At 42.1% G+C, this 18,804-nt stretch overlaps 2 protein-coding genes across 2 annotated transcripts in view; one reads left to right on the top strand and one right to left on the bottom strand.

Annotated features, from left to right (window-relative positions):
- dtbp1 (Dysbindin) overlaps positions 1-1,682 on the top strand; it is a 37,832-nt gene extending 36,150 nt beyond the window's left edge. The window contains exon 10 of the mRNA NM_001140605.1: positions 1,205-1,682. Within this exon, the coding sequence (NP_001134077.1) occupies positions 1,205-1,503 (299 nt within the window). The 3' untranslated portion in view covers positions 1,504-1,682. The remainder of the gene's footprint in view (positions 1-1,204) is intronic.
- Positions 1,683-1,926: 244 nt separating this feature from the next.
- Positions 1,927-18,804, bottom strand: part of LOC145863951 (protein Jumonji) — a 128,394-nt gene continuing 111,516 nt past the window's right edge. The window contains exons 15-19 of the mRNA XM_082968539.1: positions 12,358-12,540; positions 11,394-11,524; positions 9,975-10,155; positions 9,003-9,110; positions 1,927-4,574 (exon numbers count right to left, since the gene is read on the bottom strand). Coding sequence (XP_082824665.1) covers positions 4,365-4,574; positions 9,003-9,110; positions 9,975-10,155; positions 11,394-11,524; positions 12,358-12,540 — 813 coding nt within the window. The 3' untranslated portion in view covers positions 1,927-4,364. The remainder of the gene's footprint in view (positions 4,575-9,002; positions 9,111-9,974; positions 10,156-11,393; positions 11,525-12,357; positions 12,541-18,804) is intronic.

Below are 18,804 nucleotides of genomic sequence, written 5' to 3'. Positions count from 1 at the left end.
CTGTCCAGGGGGTGTACTGGTACATCAAGCTGTCTCACTACAGAAACAGGAGATAGACTAGTGTCCTGTCCAGGAGGTGTACTGGTACATCAACCTGTCTCACTACAGTAACAGGCTTGCAGAAGGCTTGCTACTTATTTGTACAAATTTATGTAGGGAATAGGGTGCAATTTGGGATGACCATTTGTTGATATCATGTAGCCACCAACGGTACAGAGACAGTATGGCTAATGCTGTCATGTAGCCACCAACGGTACAGACACAGTATGGCTAATGCTATCATGTAGCCACCAACGTTAGAGACACGGTATGGCTAATGCTATCATGTAGCCACCGACGGTACAGACACGGTATGGCTAATGCTATCATGTAGCCACCAACGGTACAGACACAGTATGGCTAATGCTATCATGGATCCACCAACGGTACAGACACAGTATGGCTAATGCTATCATGTAGCCACCAATGGTACAGACACAGTATGGCTAATGCTATCATGTAGCCACCAACGGTACAGACACAGTATGGCTAATGCTATCATGTAGCCACCAACGGTACAGAGACCGTATGGCTAATGCCATCATGTAGCCACCAACGGTACAGACACAGTATGGCTAATGCTATCATGTAGCCACCAACGGTACAGACACAGTATGGCTAATGCTATCATGTAGCCACCAACGGTACAGAGACCGTATGGCTAATGCTATCATGTAGCCACCAACGGTACAGACGCAGTATGGCTAATTCTATCATGTAGCCACCAACGGTACAGACGCAGTATGGCTAATTCTATCATGTAGCCACCAACGGTACAGACACAGTATGGCTAATGCTATCATGTAGCCACCAACGGTACAGACACAGTATGGCTAATGCTATCTAACCAGTAGAACAACAGTACATTTCTTTGCTGTGCTTTGTGCTGTTTTGCTTGTGTCCATTTAGTCATGTTATTAAGTGCGTTGCTAGCGAGCCACTTTCTTATGAACGCATGGTATCAAAGCATGCGCGTCACCGTGGGGATAACAGAGTTGTGTTGTCATGGGAAGGTGGTCATGAGTTCAAACAAAACAGAGATTATATACTGCAGCACACTAGAATCACATGATGGAGCATGTGGTTGAGTCCCAAATGGAACCCTGTATCCCATATATGGGCAGAGCTGTGATGTTGGACTGATCCCCTCCCTCCTGTCTCCCAGGTCCAGACCCTGAGTCGTTGTCCTCTGAGATCTCCCTGCGGGTGCCCACCCTGGCGGAACTGAGGAACAAGCCGTCTTCCTTCTCCTCCACGGAGCCAGGCTCAGCCAGCCAGGACACCAGCCAGGACACCAGCCTGGGGGAGTGCCAGGAGGGGGAGGGCAGCGAGGCCAGCGGAGACGGAGACCAGCCTCTGGTACTGCCAGACGAGGAGGAAGTGCAGGCTGACACAGCCCTGGTGTCGTTGCCCGAGGTGGAAAAGTTCAAGAACTCTGACGACAGCGACTCGCAGGCCTCTTAGGAGCCGTCACAGAGCTGCCGCTTGGCTGAGAACGGCACTAGGGGGTATAGGGTAGCTCCTAGACGCTGATCTGGGGGACCGTTTTGCATTTTTCCCCGTTTTTTTATAAATGAAATGTAGCTTCCTTCCTTGTATCCAATTATATCTAAGTAAATAATAATAAAGTTGTTTAAAATGTTCAAGGTACTGCATTCTTCATGAGTTCAAACAAAACAGAGATTATACACTGCAGCACACTAGAATCACATGATGGAGCATGTGGCTGAGTTCCAAATAGAACCCTGTATCCCATATATGGGCAGAGCCGTGAGTTTAAACCAAAGGTTTGAAGACGATAACTAGAATAGCTTGGTGGTTCTTAAACACAGAGACGTTTGGCAGGATGCTTGGAGGGTACAGACACACGGCACTGAGAACAACACATTTGGATAGACACTGTCAAACCTTTTTATTCAACCTTAATGGGTACTAACAAATAAAATAGAAAATAAAACAGTCATTGTCCAACTTGAATCAGCATGGAAGGAAAACAGTATCAGAGATAATAAATTAGACGGTCGGCTGTAATGGGCCTGTTGTAAAAAACAACCAAAACATCAAACTGTATATATGTGAACTTTGAAAATGGATTGTTTTTGTAAGGGGTCTCAACAAGCTGATTTAAAGGACTCTTGTCTCGAGGCTGGAGTGCAACAACAGGAGTTACTCCTTCTGTACATAGTAGATTTTAGAATTTTATTCTTCTTCTACTTATTTTCCCTTTTCTTAAAAAAGTAAAGGTAAAAAACGAGGGGATTCAAACTATGCTGTACTTCAGTGATATAAGAAGCACTTCTCCATACATGTTACCAGGGCAACCCTGGCCCCATACAACTAATGTCCAATACAGTTGACACAAGGGTTGTGATACAATATATTATTTTTTGGTCTGCACAAAAAACATTTACACAACCATTTCACTGTCTCCACAACGCTTGTGTAATTCTATATTTGTTTTGTATCACAACCGTTGAGTGTATACGGGGCCACAGATGAAGTAACGGGTGGGGGGGTGGGAGTAAGGCTTTTCCTTCATAAATCCCCTACTCCATAAATCCCCTACTCCATAAATCCCCTACTCCATAAATCCCCTACTCTATAAATCCCCTACTCCATAAATCCCCTACTCCATAAATCCCCTACTCCATAAATCCCCTACTCCATAAATCCCCTACTCCATAAATCCCCTACTCTATAAATCCCCTACTCCATAAATCCCCTACTCTATAAATCCCCTACTCCATAAATCCCCTACTCTATAAATCCCCTACTCTATAAATCCCCTACTCCATAAATCCCCTACTCCATAAATCCCCTACTCCATAAATCCCCTACTCTATAAATCCCCTACTCCATAAATCCCCTACTCTATAAATCCCCTACTCCATAAATCCCCTACTCCATAAATCCCCTACTCCAAAACACCATTCCATTCCTTAAAAGGCTCAGGTACATGTATCTTTAGACATTGACATTGTTTTATATGTACAATGCTGTTGTGGTTTTCAGTTTTTCTTCTTTGATAAAACACCTGGACTGTGACTCTCTCAAATGGCACCCTATTCCCTATATAGTGCCCTTGGGGCTCTGGTCAAAACTAGTGCTCTAAATAGGGGATAAGCTGCCATTTGGAACGCAGTCCCAGAGACCCAAGAGTTGCAGGTCAAGAGCCTATAAGGGTCTAGAGTGGATAACTTGGTCACAAAACAAAAACTATCGGCACCAGAAGTGATTGAAAATGATTAGTATGCATTTTGTTTAGGCACAGTGTTTCACACCAAAATGGTCAGATGAGCGGTGTGAAGCCCACGAGGACCGTTCCACTCTTGGCCAATTCTCTAAATAATTAGAACATCAATGATCTGAGAAGGGGCCCTGTTTTATACTGAGGCCAGGGTCGTATTCACTAGGAACCAAACAGAAGCAAAAGGGCCAAAACGGGGAGGGACTACCTGAACATGTCCAATAAGGAACGCTTGTTTTTTGTTTTTCTGTTGCAAAACGTTTTGCTACGTTTAGCACTAATAAATACGACCCAATTTTGCGCTCCGCTGGAAAAAACTTTATCGTATTCATGTATTACAAACCCCTGAAGAGCCTTATTACTGGTTGGAGTCTAACGCAAAACTGTGTGTAGAATCAACTTATTGGTAACAAGTTCTAAAAACGTGTTCACAGTTCAGGATGCAGTCCAATGGCTTTGAGCAAAACAGAAATGATCATTATTATTATTACTACTACACCAATGACAGTATAAATTGAGCACCAAGATGTAGCACCAGGGAAGTGAAGTCTGTAGGTAATAACAGTAGGTGTAGCTAGGAGGATATTGTGATATCTAGATACAATATACAGTATTGGACGAAGGGCTGGAGTCAATCCATATCGCTGAAGATCCGTGCTAACATTTTAAAGGTAATTTCCAATCGAGCTGAGATATGCAGCGAACGCGGGAACGTTGCCTTCAAATTTCAATTGAGCTGTAACGCGGATCCTCCGATACGGAACTGAAACCAGCCATTAATGCCTCTTAAAAAGAACATGTTTTTTTACGCTAGTGCAAAAGCCGTGGTTTAAGGAGCACATTCTCCACACTGAGCAGAGAGAAATGTACCGTCGTGAAGCACTGGTCCTGTTGGAATACTTCAGAAGTCCTTCCTTTCTACCTTCCTTCCTTCCTTTGAAGTAATCACAGGTGCGAATTGGTTGGATTGGTGACAGTAATTGGGTGGTAGTAACCTAACCACTTGTAAATCTGTGTTTACCTCAAAGAACCCAGGAAGGAAGGATGTGAAGTATTGGAGCGCGGCCCATGATGGGAGTTATTTAGAGCTGAGGGCGGTCTTGGGCAGGGTGGAGGAGGGGAGGCGGGTGAGGGACACAGTGATGGAGGTTCTGTTTCGGGTGCTGCGTTTGGCCGGGGTGGACGTCTCACCGAGGCCCTGAAGTCCTCTCGTCCCTCTCCTCTTCTCAGCACCGCTCCTCTCCAGCACTCTCCCACACACCCTGCTCACCAGATGGTTGATTTGGTCCTGAGAGGAAGAGGAATTGGAATCAGGAGAAGAAGAATGTTGGTTGACATTGAAGAGTGGGTGTAGTAATTGACGACCTCCTACTTCCTAATAATGGAGGTCTGGACTATGAATGTATTGATTGTGTTGAGCTGAACTGCTTTCATGTTCTGAGAATTTTCACATCTCCTGGTTAAACAAGGTTACATCAAATGTTGGAAAGAATTTAGACCAGTGTGCTGTAGTAGTGTGTGCTGTAGTAGTGTGTGCTGTAGTAGTGTGTACTGTAGTAGTGTACTGTAGTAGTGTACTGTAGTTGTGTACTGTAGTTGTGTACTGTAGTTGTGTGTAGTGTACTGTAGTAGTGTGCTGTAGTTGTGCACTGTAGTAGTGTGTAGTGTACTGTAGTAGTGTGTAGTGTACTGTAGTTGTGCACTTTAGTAGTGTGTAGTGTAGTTGTGTAGTGTACTGTAGTACTGTACTGTAGTAGTGTACTGTAGTAGTGTGTAGTGCACTGTAGTAGTGTACTGTAGTGTAGTAATGTAGTAGTAGTGTACTGTAGTAGTGTGTAGCGCACTGTAGTAATGTGCTGTAGTAGTGTACTGTAGTTGTGTACTTTAGTAGTTTGTAGTGTAGTGTACTGTAGTAGTGTGTAGTGCACTGTAGTACTGTACTGTAGTTGTGTACTTTAGTAGTTTGTAGTGTAGTGCACTGTAGTACTGTACTGTTGTAGTGTGCTGTAGTGTACTGTAGTGCACTGTAATAGTGTACTGTAGTTGTGCACTTTAGTAGTGTGTAGTGTACTGTAGTAGTGTAGTGCACTGTAGTGCTGTAGTATACTGTAGTTGTGTACTTTAGTAGTGTAGTGTACTGTAGTAGTGTGTACTGTAGTTGTGTACTGTAGTGTGTAGTGTACTGTAGTAGTGTAGTGCACTGTAGTAGTGTACTGTAGTAGTGCGTAGTGCACTGTAGTAGTGTACTGTAGTAGTGTGCTGTAGTAGTGTGTAGTGCACTGTAGTAGTGTACTGTAGTTTGTAGTGTAGTGCACTGTAGTACTGTACTGTAGTAGTGTGTACTGTAGTGTGAAGTGTACTGTAGTAGTAGCGTACTGTAGTAGTAGTGTAGTGTACTGTAGTAGTGTGTAGTGTACTGTAGTAGTGTGTAGTGCACTGTAGTACTGTAGTTGTGTACTTTAGTAGTTTGTAGTGTAGTGTGTAGTGTAGTGCACTGTAGTACTGTACTGTTGTAGTGTACTGTAGTGCACTGTAGTAGTGTACTGTAGTTGTGCACTTTAGTAGTGTGTAGTGTACTGTAGTAGTGTAGTGCACTGTAGTACTGTAGTGTACTGTAGTAGTGTGTACTGTAGTTGTGTACTGTAGTGTACTGTAGTGTGTTATGCCTTCCCTGTAGCTCAGTTGGTAGAGCATGGTGTTTGCAACACCAGGGTTGTGGGTTCGATTCCCACGGGGGGCCAGCACAGAAAAAAAAAAAAAAAAAAAAAAAAAAAGTATGAAATTGTATGAAATGTATGCGTTCACTACTGTAAGTCGCTCTGGATAAGAGCGTCTGCTAAATGACTAAAATGTAAATGTAAAATGTAAAAAATGTAGTGTACTGTAGTTGTGTGTAGTGTACTGTAGTTGTGTAGTAGTGTGTAGTGTACTGTAGTAGTGTGCTGTAGTAGTGTGTAGTGCACTGTAGTAATGTACTGTAGTTTGTAGTGTGTAATGTAGTGCACTGTAGTAGTGTGAAGTGTACTGTAGTAGTACTGTACTGTAGTAGTGTGTAGTGCACTGTAGTAGTGTACTGTAGTAGTGCACTGTAGTAGTGTACTGTAGTTTGTAGTGTAGTGCACTGTAGTACTGTACTGTAGTAGTGTGTACTGTAGTTGTGTGTAATGTAGTGCACTGTAGTAGTGTGAAGTGTACTGTAGTAGTAGTGTACTGTAGTAGTAGTGTACTGTTGTAGTGTGTAGTGTACTGTAGTAGTGTGTAGTGCACTGTAGTACTGTACTGTAGTGGTGTGCTGTAGTAGTGTGCTGTAGTAGTGTACTGTAGTTTGTAGTGTGTAGTGTAGTGCACTGTAGTACTGTACTGTAGTAGTGTGTAGTGTACTGTAGTAGTGTGTAGTGCACTGTAGTACTGTACTGTAGTTGTGTACTTTAGTAGTTTGTAGTGTAGTGTGTAGTATAGCGCACTGTAGTAGTGTACTGTAGTTGTGCACTTTAGTAGTGTACTGTAGTAGTGTAGTGCACTGTAGTACTGTAGTATACTGTAGTTGTGTACTGTAGTAGTGTGTACTGTAGTGTGTAGTGTACTGTAGTTGTGTGTAGTGTACTGTAGTTGTGTGTAGTGTACTGTAGTTGTGTAGTAGTGTGTAGTGTACTGTAGTAGTGTGTAGTGCACTGTAGTAGTGTACTGTAGTAGTGTGCTGTAGTAGTGTGCTGTAGTAGTGTGTAGTGCACTGTAGTAGTGTACTGTAGTTTGTAGTGTGTAGTGTAGTGCACTGTAGTACTGTACTGTAGTAGTGTGTACTGTAGTTGTGTGTAATGTAGTGCACTGTAGTAGTGTGAAGTGTACTGTAGTAGTAGTGTAGTGTACTGTATTAGTGTGTAGTGTACTGTAGCAGTGTGTAGTGTAGTGTACTGTAGTAGTGTGTAGTGTACTGTAGCAGTGTGTAGTGCACTGTAGTAGTGTGTAGTGCACTGTAGTAGTGTACTGTAGTTGTGTACTTTAGTAGTGTACTGTAGTAGTGTGCTGTAGTAGTGTGCTGTAGTAGTGTGTAGTGCACTGTAGTAGTGTACTGTAGTTTGTAGTGTGTAGTGTAGTGCACTGTAGTACTGTACTGTAGTAGTGTGTACTGTAGTTGTGTGTAATGTAGTGCACTGTAGTAGTGTGAAGTGTACTGTAGTAGTAGTGTAGTGTACTGTATTAGTGTGTAGTGTACTGTAGCAGTGTGTAGTGTAGTGTACTGTAGTAGTGTGTAGTGTACTGTAGCAGTGTGTAGTGCACTGTAGTAGTGTGTAGTGCACTGTAGTAGTGTACTGTAGTTGTGTACTTTAGTAGTGTACTGTAGTAGTGTGTAGTGTACTGTAGTAGTGTGTAGTGTACTGTAGTTGTGTACTGTAGTAGTGTACTGTAGTGGTGTGTTGTGTACTGTAGTAGTGTGTAGTGGTGTGTAGTGTACTGTAGTTGTGTACTGTAGTTGTGTACTGTAGTAGTGTGTAGTGTACTGTAGTAGTGTGCTGTAGTAGTGTAATGTAGTGGTGTGTCGTGTACTGTAGTAGTGTGTAGCGTACTGTAGTAGTGTGTAGTGTACTGTAGTTGTGCACTTTAGTAGTGTGTAGTGTACTTTAGTAGTGTACTTTAGTAGTGTACTGAAGTATACTTTAGTAGTGTGTACTGTAGTACTGTACTGTAGTAGTGGGTAGTATACTGTAGTAGTGTGTAGTGCACTGTAGTAATGTGCTGTAGTAGTGTACTGTAGTTGTGTACTTTAGTCGTTTGTAGTGTAGTGTACTGTAGTAGTGTGTAGTGCACTGTAGTACTGTACTGTAGTTGTGTACTTTAGTAGTTTGTAGTGTAGTGTGTAGTGCACTGTAGTACTGTACTGTAGTAGTGTGCACTGTAGTTGTGTGTAATGTAGTGCACTGTAGTAGTGTGAAGTGTACTGTAGTAGTAGTGCACTGTAGTAGTGTGTAATGTACTGTAGTAGTGTGTAGTGTACTGTAGTAGTGTGTAGTGTACTGTAGTTGTGTACTGTAGTAGTGTGTAGTGTACTGTAGTAGTGTGTAGTGGTGTGTAGTGTACTGTAGTGGTGTGTCGTGTACTGTAGTAGTGTGTAGTGTACTGTAGTAGTGTGTAGTGTACTGTAGTAGTGTGTAGTGTACTGTAGTTGTGTGTAGTGTACTGTAGTTGTGTGTAGTGTACTGTAGTTGTGTGTAGTGTAGTGTACTGTAGTAGTGTGTAGCGTACTGTAGTAGTGTGTAGTGTACTGTAGTGGTGTGTAGTGTACTGTAGTAGTGTGCAGTGTACTGTAGTAGTGTGTAGCGTACTGTAGTGGTGTGTAGTGTACTGTAGTGGTGTGTAGTGTACTGTAGTAGTGTTTAGTGTACTGTAGTAGTGTGTAGCGTACTGTAGTAGTGTGTAGTGTACTGTAGTAGTGTGTAGCGTACTGTAGTAGTGTGTAGCGTACTGTAGTAGTGTGTCGTGTAGTGTACTGTAGTTGTGTGTAGTGTAGTGTACTGTAGTAGTGTGTAGTGTACTGTAGTAGCGTAGTGTGTAGCGTAGTGTACTGTAGTAGTGTGTAGTGTGTAGCGTACTGTAGTAGTGTGTCGTGTAGTGTACTGTAGTTGTGTGTAGTGTAGTGTACTGTAGTAGTGTGTAGTGTACTGTAGTAGCGTAGTGTGTAGCGTAGTGTACTGTAGTAGTGTGTAGTGTACTGTAGTACCTCGTCGTAACGGTACATCATTTTGAGGCCTCGGCAAGACTTGTGTTTCTGTACGTACAGCAGGACACACTCCAGACAGAACACCACGTTCTCACTCTCCTGAACCACCTGCAGGGACATGAGGAGCATGCCATCAGGACATAGAATAAACACAACATTTTCCCTCCTGAACCACCTGCAGGGACATGAGGAGCATGCCATCAGGACAGAATAAACACAACATTTTCCCTCCTGAACCACCTGCAGGGACATGAGGAGCATGCCATCAGGACATAGAATAAACACAACATTTTCCCTCCTGAACCACCTGCAGGGACATGAGGAGCATGCCATCAGGACATAATAAACACAACATTTTCCCTCCTGAACCACCTGCAGGGACATGAGGAGCATGCCATCAGGACAGAATAAACACAACATTTTCCCTCCTGAACCACCTGCAGGGACATGAGGAGCATGCCATCAGGACAGAATAAACACAACATTTTCCCTCCTGAACCACCTGCAGGGACATGAGGAGCATGCCATCAGGACATAGAATAAACACAACATTTTCCCTCCTGAACCACCTGCAGGGACATGAGGAGCATGCCATCAGGACAGAATAAACACAACATTTTCCCTCCTGAACCACCTGCAGGGACATGAGGAGCATGCCATCAGGACATAGAATAAACACAACATTTTCCCTCCTGAACCACCTGCAGGGACATGAGGAGCATGCCATCAGGACAGAATAAACACAACATTTTCCCTCCAGGGACAATAAAGTAAGACCGGTCTTTCTACAAGACATTTACGATTGAGCTCACATCTGCAGACTTAACCATCGATGCCATCTCCACGAACATCGGGGAAATGGCCTTTCAGAAGGCTCCTTGTTGGCCGTGCAGTGCGCTTGTCGACAACGTGCCTTTGATTGAATCCCTGCCTATGTTTGTGCCCAACCTTCCCTGCCCAGTAAAGACTCACCATGGAGAGGTAGCAGAGGTGTTGGCACACCTGGCAGCGTCGGTCCGAGGGGTCGAGCCTCAGCCACTGGCGCTGGATCCTCCTGCTCTCTGACGAGGCCTGGTTGTCATGGCTACAGTAGCGGGCAACAGACCGCAGCCCGGCGTCAAACAGATCCCTGCGCTGTCTCAACTCTGTATCCCTGGAACAGGTAGAGCAGACTGGTGTATCGTCTGTAATCAATGGCTACTGTTTCCTTTTTTTAAAGTTGTAGAAAGGGTCAATTTGCAATAGGTAACGTACTTTTAAATGAATGATGATTGATTCTTGAGAGTGGTTCCATTTCTCCAGCCTCATCCCACAGCTGTTTATTCAACAGGTGGTGGGGTGAGTAGCCTTACATTCTATGTATGATGGGACTGTGATAAAATCAAATGTATTTATATAGCCCTTCTTACATCAGCTGATATCACAAAGTGCTGTACAGAAACCCAGCCTAAAACCCCAAACAGCAAGCAATGCAGGTGTAGAAGCACGGTGGCTAGGAAAAACTCCCTAGAAAGGCCAGAACCTAGGAAGAAACCTAGAGAGGAACCAGGGTCTGAGGGGAGGCCAGTCCTCTTCTGGCTGTTCGGGTGGAGATTATAACAGAACATGGCCAAGATGTTCAAATGTTCATAGATGACCAGCAGGGTCAAATAATAATAATCACAGTGGATGTCGAGGGTGCAGCATGTCAGCACCTCAGGAGTAAATGTCAGTTGGCTTTTCATAGCCGATCATTCAGAGTATCTCTACCGCTCCTGCTGTTTCTAGAGAGTTGAAAACAGCAGGTCTGGGACAGGTAGCACGTCTGGTGATCTACAATGATACTGTGATCTACAATGATACTGTGATCTACAATGATACTGTGATCTACAATGATACTGTGATCTACAATGATACTGTGACCTACAATGATACTGTGACCTACAATGATAATTCTGCTATTAATACTGTGATCTGGAATGATAATACTGCTATTGATACTGTGATCTGGAATGATAATACTGCTATTGATACTGTGATCTGGAATGATAATACTGCTATTGATACTGTGATCTGGAATGATAATACTGCTATTGATACTGTGATCTGGAATGATAATACTGCTATTAATACTGTGATCTGGAATGATACTACTGCTATTGATACTGTGATCTGGAATGATAATACTGCTATTGATACTGTGATCTGGAATGATAATACTGCTATTGATACTGTGATCTGGAATGATACTACTGCTATTGATACTGTGATCTGGAATGATACTACTGCTATTGATACTGTGATCTGGAATGATACTACTGCTATTGATACTGTGATCTGGAATGATACTACTGCTATTGATACTGTGATCTGGAATGATAATACTGCTATTGGTTAAATAGTTAAACCCACCTGAGGTCTTTGAGAAGTGAGGTCATGGTACTCAGAATGACACCATTCTCCCGTTTAGATTCTGACATTGCGATCTGGTATAGCAACTTCTCCATGGAGAAGGACCTCTCTATGCGTCGACATTTCAGCTCCTGGGGAGGAGAGGTAAGAGATATTTCAACATTTGATATGACAGGGTCTTTTGACAACATATCCCAGTTCAGATGAATGGATGTGCTCAGTTTGGTAAACCCTCGCAAATCCCTCCTTTCATGCAGTAGATGTGTATGTAACTGAAATCCATGTGGATAACAGAATCTTTGATACTGAATTGACCAGCGGAACACCGGGTACACAGAGGCACTCTCTACCCTCAGTTTGTCCACTCTATCTGAACTGACTGACTGATAGACAGACTGACTGACTGACTGACTGACTAAACTATGTGTTGACTTTGCCAGGAAGCTGGTTAAGTCAGACTTTAGAGTCTGGTTACCACCCCTTCGTGAGGAGCTTTCAGGACTGGAACTCAGTCAAACTGGCCACCCCAAGATGTACAGGAGCATGGAGAGGTACAGGACGGGTACAGGAGTTCATACTCTATGTGGTCAGACTCCTAAACGAAAATGGATTTTCGTTAATTTTAGCAAAGACATTTATATCACTTTGAAATTGTCTTGAATAACAATATATATATATTTTTATTGTAACAGAAAAGTAATGAAGATTTTTTTTATGGAGAACTGTGTTTAAGAATCTGTATTAATGTTGAAGACCAATACATTAACCAAACTGATCTTGCAACTTTATCTGTGAAAACAACATTTATCATGCCGATGCCAACGACTAGTAACACTATACTAAATACTACAGCAACGTTAGCATGGCAGGTAACATTATAATCCATTATGTACTGAATTAAACTATACTCTTCTTTCAACTAATAGCTTTTCCTTCAAGTATTGATACGACGGGGGGCTCCAACCTTGGCAGCCTGGTATCCCGTGTTCAGCCACTGGGGGGTGGCGAAGTGCACTGTCTCGGAGACGCTGTAGCCGCAGCACACCTTGGAGACGAACGCTGCCGGGAAACAGACGACGAACTGGCCACTCTGCTGGACGGTCCGGTGCACTTTGACCCCCGCTCGACACAGCACCTCCGGAGAGATCTGGAGGGAGGGAGGGAGAGAGGGCATGTATTACATGACGACCAAGTCTACATCCCAAATGGCATCCTCTTCCAGATGTAGTGCACTACTTACACCCTGTTCCCTATATAGTGCACTACTTACATTCTGTTCCCTATATAGTGCAGTTCTTGCACCCTGTTCCCTATATAGTGCAGAACTTTTCACCAAAGCCCAGTGTGTATGTGTGTGGACAGTGTTTATGTAGTCCATGATGTACTGTATGTGTGGACAGTGTTTATGTAGTCCATGTTTGTACTGTATGTGTGTGGACAGTGTTTATGTAGTCCATGTTTGTACTGTATGTGTGGACAGTATTTCTGTAGTCCATGTTTGTACTGTATGTGTGTGGACAGTGTTTCTGTAGTCCATGTTTGTACTGTATGTGTGGACAGTGTTTATGTAGTCCATGTTTGTACTGTATGTGTGTGGACAGTGTTTATGTAGTCCATGTTTGTACTGTATGTGTGTGGACAGTGTTTATGTAGTCCATGTTTGTACTGTATGTGTGTGGACAGTGTTTATGTAGTCCATGTTTGTACTGTATGTGTGTGGACAGTGTTTATGTACTCCATGTTTGTACTGTATGTGTGGACAGTGTTTATGTAGTCCATGTTTGTACTGTATGTGTGGACAGTGTTTCTGTAGTCCATGTTTGTACTGTATGTGTGGACAGTGTTTATGTAGTCCATGTTTGTACTGTATGTGTGGACAGTGTTTATGTAGTCCATGTTTGTACTGTATGTGTGTGGACAGTGTTTATGTAGTCCATGTTTGTACTGTATGTGTGTGGACAGTGTTTATGTAGTCCATGTTTGTACTGTATGTGTGGACAGTGTTTATGTAGTCCATGTTTGTACTGTATGTGTGGACAGTGTTTCTGTAGTCCATGTTTGTACTGTATGTGTGTGGACAGTGTTTATGTAGTCCATGTTTGTACTGTATGTGTGTGGACAGTGTTTCTGTAGTCCATGTTTGTACTGTATGTGTGGACAGTGTTTATGTAGTCCATGTTTGTACTGTATGTGTGGACAGTGTTTATGTAGTCCATGTTTGTACTGTATGTGTGGACAGTGTTTATGTAGTCCATGTTTGTACTGTATGTGTGGACAGTGTTTATGTAGTCCATGTTTATACTGTATGTGTGTGGACAGTGTTTCTGTAGTCCATGTTTGTACTGTATGTGTGGACAGTGTTTCTGTAGTCCATGTTTGTACTGTATGTGTGGACAGTGTTTATGTAGTCCATGTTTGTACTGTATGTGTGTGGACAGTGTTTCTGTAGTCCATGTTTGTACTGTATGTGTGTGGACAGAGTTTATGTAGTCCATGTTTGTACTGTATATGTGTGGACAGTGTAGTCCATGTTTGTACTGTATGTGTGGACAGTGTTTCTGTAGTCCATGTTTGTACTGTATGTGTGGACAGTGTTTCTGTAGTCCATGTTTGTACTGTATGTGTGTGGACAGTGTTTCTGTAGTCCATGTTTGTACTGTATGTGTGGACAGTGTTTATGTAGTCCATGTTTGTACTGTATGTGTGTGGACAGTGTTTATGTACTCCATGTTTGTACTGTATGTGTGGACAGTGTTTATGTAGTCCATGTTTGTACTGTATGTGTGGACAGTGTTTCTGTAGTCCATGTTTGTACTGTATGTGTGGACAGTGTTTATGTAGTCCATGTTTGTACTGTATGTGTGGACAGTGTTTATGTAGTCCATGTTTGTACTGTATGTGTGTGGACAGTGTTTATGTAGTCCATGTTTGTACTGTATGTGTGTGGACAGTGTTTATGTAGTCCATGTTTGTACTGTATGTGTGGACAGTGTTTATGTAGTCCATGTTTGTACTGTATGTGTGGACAGTGTTTCTGTAGTCCATGTTTGTACTGTATGTGTGTGGACAGTGTTTATGTAGTCCATGTTTGTACTGTATGTGTGTGGACAGTGTTTCTGTAGTCCATGTTTGTACTGTATGTGTGGACAGTGTTTATGTAGTCCATGTTTGTACTGTATGTGTGGACAGTGTTTATGTAGTCCATGTTTGTACTGTATGTGTGGACAGTGTTTATGTAGTCCATGTTTGTACTGTATGTGTGGACAGTGTTTATGTAGTCCATGTTTATACTGTATGTGTGTGGACAGTGTTTCTGTAGTCCATGTTTGTACTGTATGTGTGGACAGTGTTTCTGTAGTCCATGTTTGTACTGTATGTGTGGACAGTGTTTATGTAGTCCATGTTTGTACTGTATGTGTGGACAGTGTTTCTGTAGTCCATGTTTGTACTGTATGTGTGGACAGTGTTTCTGTAGTCCATGTTTGTACTGTATGTGTGTGGACAGTGTTTCTGTAGTCCATGTTTGTACTGTATGTGTGGACAGTGTTTATGTAGTCCATGTTTGTACTGTATGTGTGTGGACAGTGTTTCTGTAGTCCATGTTTGTACTGTATGTGTGGACAGTGTTTCTGTAGTCCATGTTTGTACTGTATGTGTGGACAGTGTTTATGTAGTCCATGTTTGTACTGTATGTGTGGACAGTATTTCTGTAGTCCATGTTTGTACTGTATGTGTGGACAGTGTTTATGTAGTCCATGTTTGTACTGTATGTGTGGACAGTGTTTATGTAGTCCATGTTTGTACTGTATGTGTGTGGACAGTGTTTATGTAGTCCATGTTTGTACTGTATGTGTGGACAGTGTTTATGTAGTCCATGTTTGTACTGTATGTGTGGACAGTGTTTATGTAGTCCATGTTTGTACTGTATGTGTGTGGACAGTGTTTATGTAGTCCATGTTTGTACTGTATGTGTGGACAGTATTTCTGTAGTCCATGTTTGTACTGTATGTGTGGACAGTGTTTCTGTAGTCCATGTTTGTACTGTATGTGTGGACAGTGTTTATGTAGTCCATGTTTGTACTGTATGTGTGTGGACAGTGTTTATGTAGTCCATGTTTGTCCTGTATGTGTGTGGACAGTGTTTATGTAGTCCATGTTTGTACTGTATGTGTGGACAGTGTTTATGTAGTCCATGTTTGTACTGTATGTGTGGACAGTGTTTATGTAGTCCAGGTTTGGACAGTGTTTATGTAGTCCATGTTTGTACTGTATGTGTGTGGACAGTGTTTATGTAGTCCATGTTTGGACAGTGTTTATGTAGTCCATGTTTGTACTGTATGTGTGGACAGTGTTTCTGTAGTCCATGTTTGTACTGTATGTGTGGACAGTGTTTCTGTAGTCCATGTTTGTACTGTATGTGTGGACAGTGTTTATGTAGTCCATGTTTGTACTGTATGTGTGTGGACAGTGTTTCTGTAGTCCATGTTTGTACTGTATGTGTGGACAGTGTTTATGTAGTCCATGTTTGTACTGTATGTGTGGACAGTGTTTCTGTAGTCCATGTTTGTACTGTATGTGTGGACAGTGTTTCTGTAGTCCATGTTTGTACTGTATGTGTGGACAGTGTTTATGTAGTCCATGTTTGTACTGTATGTGTGTGGACAGTGTTTCTGTAGTCCATGTTTGTACTGTATGTGTGGACAGTGTTTATATAGTCCATGTTTGTACTGTATGTGTGTGGACAGTGTTTATGTAGTCCATGTTTGTACTGTATGTGTGTGGACAGTATTTCTGTAGTCCATGTTTGTACTGTATGTGTGGACAGTGTTTCTGTAGTCCATGTTTGTACTGTATGTGTGGACAGTGTTTATGTAGTCCATGTTTGTACTGTATGTGTGTGGACAGTGTTTATGTACTCCATGTTTGTACTGTATGTGTGGACAGTGTTTATGTAGTCCATGTTTGTACTGTATGTGTGGACAGTGTTTCTGTAGTCCATGTTTGTACTGTATGTGTGGACAGTGTTTATGTAGTCCATGTTTGTACTGTATGTGTGGACAGTGTTTATGTAGTCCATGTTTGTACTGTATGTGTGTGGACAGTGTTTATGTAGTCCATGTTTGTACTGTATGTGTGTGGACAGTGTTTATGTAGTCCATGTTTGTACTGTATGTGTGGACAGTGTTTATGTAGTCCATGTTTGTACTGTATGTGTGGACAGTGTTTCTGTAGTCCATGTTTGTACTGTATGTGTGTGGACAGTGTTTATGTAGTCCATGTTTGTACTGTATGTGTGTGGACAGTGTTTCTGTAGTCCATGTTTGTACTGTATGTGTGGACAGTGTTTATGTAGTCCATGTTTGTACTGTATGTGTGGACAGTGTTTATGTAGTCCATGTTTGTACTGTATGTGTGGACAGTGTTTATGTAGTCCATGTTTGTACTGTATGTGTGGACAGTGTTTATGTAGTCCATGTTTATACTGTATGTGTGTGGACAGTGTTTCTGTAGTCCATGTTTGTACTGTATGTGTGGACAGTGTTTCTGTAGTCCATGTTTGTACTGTATGTGTGGACAGTGTTTATGTAGTCCATGTTTGTACTGTATGTGTGTGGACAGTGTTTCTGTAGTCCATGTTTGTACTGTATGTGTGTGGACAGAGTTTATGTAGTCCATGTTTGTACTGTATATGTGTGGACAGTGTAGTCCATGTTTGTACTGTATGTGTGGACAGTGTTTCTGTAGTCCATGTTTGTACTGTATGTGTGGACAGTGTTTCTGTAGTCCATGTTTGTACTGTATGTGTGTGGACAGTGTTTCTGTAGTCCATGTTTGTACTGTATGTGTGGACAGTGTTTATGTAGTCCATGTTTGTACTGTATGTGTGTGGACAGTGTTTATGTACTCCATGTTTGTACTGTATGTGTGGACAGTGTTTATGTAGTCCATGTTTGTACTGTATGTGTGGACAGTGTTTCTGTAGTCCATGTTTGTACTGTATGTGTGGACAGTGTTTATGTAGTCCATGTTTGTACTGTATGTGTGGACAGTGTTTATGTAGTCCATGTTTGTACTGTATGTGTGTGGACAGTGTTTATGTAGTCCATGTTTGTACTGTATGTGTGTGGACAGTGTTTATGTAGTCCATGTTTGTACTGTATGTGTGGACAGTGTTTATGTAGTCCATGTTTGTACTGTATGTGTGGACAGTGTTTCTGTAGTCCATGTTTGTACTGTATGTGTGTGGACAGTGTTTATGTAGTCCATGTTTGTACTGTATGTGTGTGGACAGTGTTTATGTAGTCCATGTTTGTACTGTATGTGTGGACAGTGTTTATGTAGTCCATGTTTGTACTGTATGTGTGGACAGTGTTTATGTAGTCCATGTTTGTACTGTATGTGTGGACAGTGTTTATGTAGTCCATGTTTGTACTGTATGTGTGGACAGTGTTTATGTAGTCCATGTTTGTACTGTATGTGTGTGGACAGTGTTTCTGTAGTCCATGTTTGTACTGTATGTGTGGACAGTGTTTCTGTAGTCCATGTTTGTACTGTATGTGTGGACAGTGTTTATGTAGTCCATGTTTGTACTGTATGTGTGGACAGTGTTTATGTAGTCCATGTTTGTACTGTATGTGTGGACAGTGTTTCTGTAGTCCATGTTTGTACTGTATGTGTGTGGACAGAGTTTATGTAGTCCATGTTTGTACTGTATATGTGTGGACAGTGTAGTCCATGTTTGTACTGTATGTGTGGACAGTGTTTCTGTAGTCCATGTTTGTACTGTATGTGTGGACAGTGTTTCTGTAGTCCATGTTTGTACTGTATGTGTGTGGACAGTGTTTCTGTAGTCCATGTTTGTACTGTATGTGTGGACAGTGTTTATGTAGTCCATGTTTGTACTGTATGTGTGTGGACAGTGTTTCTGTAGTCCATGTTTGTACTGTATGTGTGGACAGTGTTTCTGTAGTCCATGTTTGTACTGTATGTGTGGACAGTGTTTATGTAGTCCATGTTTGTACTGTATGTGTGGACAGTATTTCTGTAGTCCATGTTTGTACTGTATGTGTGGACAGTGTTTATGTAGTCCATGTTTGTACTGTATGTGTGGACAGTGTTTATGTAGTCCATGTTTGTACTGTATGTGTGTGGACAGTGTTTATGTAGTCCATGTTTGTACTGTATGTGTGGACAGTGTTTATGTAGTCCATGTTTGTACTGTATGTGTGGACAGTGTTTATGTAGTCCATGTTTGTACTGTATGTGTGTGGACAGTGTTTATGTAGTCCATGTTTGTACTGTATGTGTGGACAGTATTTCTGTAGTCCATGTTTGTACTGTATGTGTGGACAGTGTTTCTGTAGTCCATGTTTGTACTGTATGTGTGGACAGTGTTTATGTAGTCCATGTT

This window comes from Salmo salar, chromosome 02, assembly GCF_965601325.2.
Source record: "Salmo salar chromosome 02, fSalSal1, whole genome shotgun sequence".
NCBI lineage: Eukaryota > Metazoa > Chordata > Actinopteri > Salmoniformes > Salmonidae > Salmo > Salmo salar.
This window is presented reverse-complemented; position numbering and strand designations above follow the sequence as displayed.